Source organism: Haliotis asinina, chromosome 10, assembly GCF_037392515.1.
Source record: "Haliotis asinina isolate JCU_RB_2024 chromosome 10, JCU_Hal_asi_v2, whole genome shotgun sequence".
Lineage (NCBI taxonomy): Eukaryota > Metazoa > Mollusca > Gastropoda > Lepetellida > Haliotidae > Haliotis > Haliotis asinina.
Genome location: NC_090289.1, coordinates 33,721,048 through 33,727,091, shown reverse-complemented (window position 1 = coordinate 33,727,091; position 6,044 = coordinate 33,721,048). Strand labels below are relative to the sequence as shown.

General features: G+C 37.1%; 1 protein-coding gene across 1 annotated transcript; it reads right to left on the bottom strand.

Moving 5' to 3' along the window:
- Nucleotides 1–2,567: 2,567 nt before the first annotated feature.
- LOC137298662 (src kinase-associated phosphoprotein 2-like) lies at nt 2,568–3,131 on the bottom strand. Its single transcript, XM_067830946.1, has one exon. The coding sequence runs from the start codon at nt 3,129–3,131 to the stop codon at nt 2,568–2,570; it is 564 nt and encodes a 187-aa protein (XP_067687047.1).
- Nucleotides 3,132–6,044: the final 2,913 nt, after the last annotated feature.

Sequence of the window (6,044 nt, the reverse complement as noted above, 5' to 3'; positions counted from 1 at the left end):
TCTCCATCCTCGATATCTCCAGGGTATACGTTCCGATAAGTCTCCACTATACCCTGGACGCATCTACGGCTCTGTCCGATAAATTTATTACCTCCCTTGACTGTCTTTTGATCCAGTCAGGTGTCTACGCTGGGAAGCTGAGCGAACCAATCACAACGCACTTTCGTTTTTTTAATTATCTAACCGATTATACTTGGCAACAGAAACCATGCAGAGGTTCTCTGGAAGAGTTAGAAGGCGTTCTTGCATATGTTGTTTTAAAGTTTCGGACCTGTCAGTTTGTTTGTATGATTTCCCTAAAATCTGGGACGCACTGCGAGCAAACCTTTGCAGTTGCGACCGCTACCTTTGTTGACACTGGCAAGCTCAGTTATAACGGCAGCCTAGCTGATTGGCTACTGTGAGAAGGTGGAGCCAGCAAAGGGAGGTAATAAATTTATCGGGCTGAGCCGTAGATGCGTCCAGGGTATAGTGGAGACTTATAGGAACGTATACCCTGGAGATATCGAGGATGGAATATCTCCAGCCATCAATATACTTGTACTGATAGAAAGAAATAAGGTAAAAAGAAAATCTGCAGTCAACAGTGTACTTGTATATACTGATAGAAAGAAATCGGTTAACAGCTGACTGAAAAAGAATATCTACAGCACATTAATATACCTGTATATATATACTAAGGCAACACTGAAAAAGTGAAGAATAACACCTTCAGCAGGTAATATCTTTGTATATACAGGTAGTGAGAATTAACAGAACACCTGAGCGAACAGGAATATCTGCAACAATTAGTATACTTGAATTTATTCACAGAAAGAAATAACTGAACACTGGCGTTAAAAGGAATATCTGCTACAATTAATGTACTTGAATATATTAAGTAGAAAAAAAATAAGGGAACACCAGCAAGAACAAGAATATCTGCAACAATTAATATACTTGGATATACTGGTAGTTAGAACTAAGGCAACACTTGAGGGAATGAGATCTGCTACAATTGATATACTTGAATATTACTCGCCCGTTGAAGATACTGCAGTGTAATATTTTCACTTCAGTATTACACTAGTGTAATACCGCTTGACGTATGACGTCAAAATGGTTCAAAGTTGTGACGTCACAATGCTTATGTTGATGAGGCGATTTTACTAGACCTTGCTTGACTTGAAAACTGAGTGTCCTCACACTATAGGCAATTTCGTCTCAGTTTCTGTCAATTTATGTGGGCAAGTAATAAACAAAATACTAAACTCACTTCCGTGAAATACCATTTTCATTAAACTCATTAAAGATTTAGCATCAAACTCGCTTTCGCTCATTTGATACCAGATCATTAACTCGTTTAATAAAAAAGGTATTACACGGAAGGTTGTTTAGTATCCTCTATATATCCTGGTAGTAAGAATTAAGTGAACACTATTGTGAACAGGAATATCAGCAACAATTAATATACTTGAATATACTGGCAGTAAGGATTAAGTGAACACCAGCGTGAACAGGAATATCAGAAACAATGAATATACTTGAATATAATGGTAGTAAAGATTAAGGGAACACCAGAGGGAAGGAGATCTGCTACAATATACTTGAATATATTAGTAGAAAGAAATAACTGAACACACGAGTGAAAAGGAATATCCTCAACAATTAATATACTTGAATATACTGGTAGTAAGGATTAAGGGTACACCAATGTGAACAGGAATATCTGCTACAATTAATATACCTGAATATACTGGTAGTAAGGATTAAGGGTACACCAGCGTGAACAGGAATATCTGCTACAATTAATATACTTGAATATAGTGGTAGTAAGAATTAAGGAAACACCTGAGTGAAGGAGAAGATCTTCAACAATTAAAATACATGAAGATGCTGGTGGTAAGAATTAAGGGAACCACTGATTGAACATGAATATATGCAACAATTAATATGTCTGAATATACTAGTAGTAAGAGTTAAGGGAACACCTGAGTGAAGAAGATCTTCAACAATTAACATACATGAAGATGCTGGTGGTAAGAATTAAGGGAACCACTGATTGAACATGAATATATGCAACAATTAATATGTCTGAATATACTAGTAGTAAGAGTTAAGGGAACACCTGAGTGAAGTTTTGTTTTGTGGGCTGTTTTGTTTTCATTTTTGTTGTCCTGTTTGAACTAGAATTGTAATTTACTAAGAAAGTATAATCCCAAATATAACATATATTATATGTTTTGTTTTTGTGTTGGGAGGTGATTATGGATTCCAGTTAATAACTAAAGGCACAGTGCTCTGAAAACTGGTTTTATCATCCTGAATTCAGAATGACTGTAGTGTAAATATTAGCATAGGGATCCATGATTACACTGACAGAAGGAAATGTCATCAAAGACGTATCTTAATCTTATATCCTTACTTTAAACTATAAACGACTGTTTCAATGGACAAAACAGAATGTTCAGCCTCACTAGACACAGTATTCTGATTACTTAAATGTACATGTATATCACTGCTAGCTAAACCATAGCTAGGATCACCAGTTAACAAACGGCTCTGTCTGTGACCATAACGGTGCTCAATTACATAACCCGATAAGCAGGAGACAGCATTTGTTTCGGGACCAGACCATAATTTGAAGTGTCCTTGATTCGTCCAATCCACCAGCCTTGCTTGTCATAATCTCGGCTGATGATGTGAATAATGTCGGCCACCTTGAAGGACAATTCGTCTTCAGAGTCAGCCTTATTTGCCCACTTTCCATAATACATATTCTCAAAATCCTCGTCCGGGTTGACAACAATCCTGACAGGTAGTCGAGGTGGGGGCTGTTGTTTCTCAACAGGCTTGTTCTGGGAGGCCGATTGTTTGGGTACCGAGGGTATCTGGGGGATGGGAAGTTTAGGGACAGAGGGTACCTGGGGGATGGGTTGTTTGGGAATGGCTGGCAGTGGCATGGATGGAACTTGAGGCGTCCTGGCATCATCATACATCCCTGCTGTGTCCTTGTCAAGTGCCTCATACCTCTCGCTGCCTGGGATGACGGCTGATGCATCATCGTATTGCTGATTGTAGTAGTTGGAGAAGCCATCACTGAAGATTTCATAGGTGTCTTCTGAAAGTAGGTGCAATTCTTTTAGTGTCATCATACCACAGAACACAGTGGACATGTGATTATTTGTCAAACATATCCCGAAAACACTGAAATATACTGAAGGAGAAAATAAGGAAAGATGTGTTAATATAAATCCTATACAACATACATGTATCATGTTCCTGAAAAGTTGTATCAAGGTCTAAATCCACAGTCTCAGAGTGGCTTCTCTAAATTCATGAACCAGTGCCATGGATAAAAAAATTGCAGCATCTCTTTTGGCCTGGGCACGGTGTCTTCAGATATCCATACTTTGGAACACCCAGGAGGAAAATGTCAGATGTGCTGCCTTTTACCATATTTATGAAGGTACTATTCAAAACCATCATTATAAAATAAGCCTCAAAAGGTCAATCTGGGGGTGAATCCATCAGATCTGTTCACATTGAAAAAATGCAATGTTAATGATAAATTTGATATTTTATACTTATCCTCGATCATACATTATGCCTTTAGTTTTAAAGACTGGATAAGGAAAAATATGTAATTGTTTTGATAAAATTGACACGTAATACTTCTTGTAGGAGCAGAGACCATATAATATTATATGGTCTCTGGTAGGAGATAAATAGAATATCTTTTCATTACTTTATACATCACTTCTGCTTCTTTCATAAATTTTATAGTTAATCATCAGTTAGAATCAGCTCTTTATGAAGGCAGACATTTGTTAAGTTAATCATATCAACACTCTCTCAATTTTTCAGTGTTTCTGTTGGTATTCTCTCTCAGACCACCTCTCTCAGGTGTACTGCAGTTCCAACCTCCTCCCTTACTATACAGCTATTCTGATTCACTCCCTCCCAGCTTTTCATTCATTTTCTCTCCCTCCCTCCCCCATTTTACAACTGTTCCCTTATATATTTCCATCAGTATATACCAGGAAGAAACATACTTCATAAAACCTTACAAAACATAAGGTACAGTATTTCATTTACATTATCATGGCATATTTATTTCAACATATATAAAATTTGCAAAGTTTTAACTTTAATTATTCATGCTACAGACTTAGATGGTTTTAATCTTCACATGAGGTGTTAAAAAAAACAACTTACCACCAAGATCAGAGCTAACATGAGACAGAGGCTGAGAGTGCCTTTTAAGTTACCATTACTCGTAGTCAGAAAGATTTGACAAGATTGTTACAAGATATGTGTAGCTTACTGTAAACAGAAATATAAGCAAGCAGAGGGCATTGATGGATAATTTGCAGAGGGCATTGATGGATAATTTAAGAAAGTAAGATTTTCTGTAACACTATTTTGAGTGATACCCATGATTGAAATGCTAGTCAAGTTATTAGTACAGGAATATTTTTGGCATACTCTTCAAATATTCCTTATGTTAGTGATAAAATACATCAAAAGAACTTTCCTTGCATTATAAATACCAATTACCAAAATTATTCTACAGGACAGAGAGAAGACCTATGATCTGCTACGTTAAACTTCAAAAACAGACAATACTTACCGAATGGCATCGTAATTATATCATGACGAAATTATTTATACATACCAGTGAAATCAGGTTTCGAAGATCAGAAAACACATCTCTGAATTAAAAGCATAAGCATTAAAATGAGGCATTAGTATATATATGCTAATATAGTGAAGGATGAGAACACCCTCGTTAGTTGTTAGGTACATGTGAGTCAGCTTGGATGGTACTGGTGGATCCCAATATAGGAAGATCCAGGTAGATCCATAAATATGTGACTTTGTATGTAGAAGTGGTAACATAGTTGATAATAATCGGGAGGTAAAGGTGAGGCTTAGACAGAAATGTTCATTATCTAGAAACATGAAAAATCTAAAAACATACCAGTAACTCTTAAACATTGTCACCATATTAGTTGTAGGTGATAGTGCCATATAGGGAGAACACATAAAAAACTACCTGAATCCCCTTGTGAAAAATGTCCTTTTTGAAATGTTTCTCACACTGATTGTTTCACATTTAGTGTTTCAAATTTGGTTCCACATTTCATGTTTACAATTTTCTCACCTTTGTAAACGTCAGAATACAGACTGCTCAGGAAGTCTACATACGTATGGGACTTACAGTACATAAACATCACTTTATTTTTGCATCGACCATGACCTGACATCAGTTGGTCTAAGCAAACCTTAAGCTATGCCCTATAATTACACAACATACCTCTATTGTGGGGTGATACAGAGAGTGTGAGTGTGTAAGTTTGGTTTTACCCTCCTTTTGCTATATTCCAGCAATATTACAATGGGGACACCAGAAATGAGCTTCATACATTGTACCCATGTGGGGAATCAAACCCAGGCCTTGGGCGTGATGAGCAAACATTTAACCCACTTGGCCACAACACTGACCCATGCAGTGTAAAAAGTGAGATGGGTGTGGTTGAGGTTTAATGGGTGCGTCTGTATGTGTTCAGGGTAAGACTGTCTATGGGAGGGTGGGGTAAGTTTACAAACTGTGTAGTCGAGGAGTCCAGTGGGTAAAATGTCACTTCAGTTGACTTAAGATCCAGGTTCTATTCACATCATGGGAGCGACGAGTGAAGCATTCATGAGTGCCCCTAGCTGTCATTATAATTGCTGGAATGCTGGCAACCACTATAAAGATTTACAACATTAAACAAAAGCACTCAATCTTGATTGAAACTGAGATATTTCTGTCCTGGATTTGACTGTCATGACCAATATCAAATCACTTGACATCCAAGTCCATGGCTCTCCATGACTGTTTTCTCCTTAAACAATACTACTCACTAAAAGTTAGAAACTTAGTGACCTTACTGGAGGTCTGGAGTGATTCTGTCACTGCATGACAGATGAACTATATCGATATAAATGAACAAACAAACTTCTTTTGAGCAGTACAATATAACACACATACAGTAGCAAGATTTGTTGGCTCTCAGAAT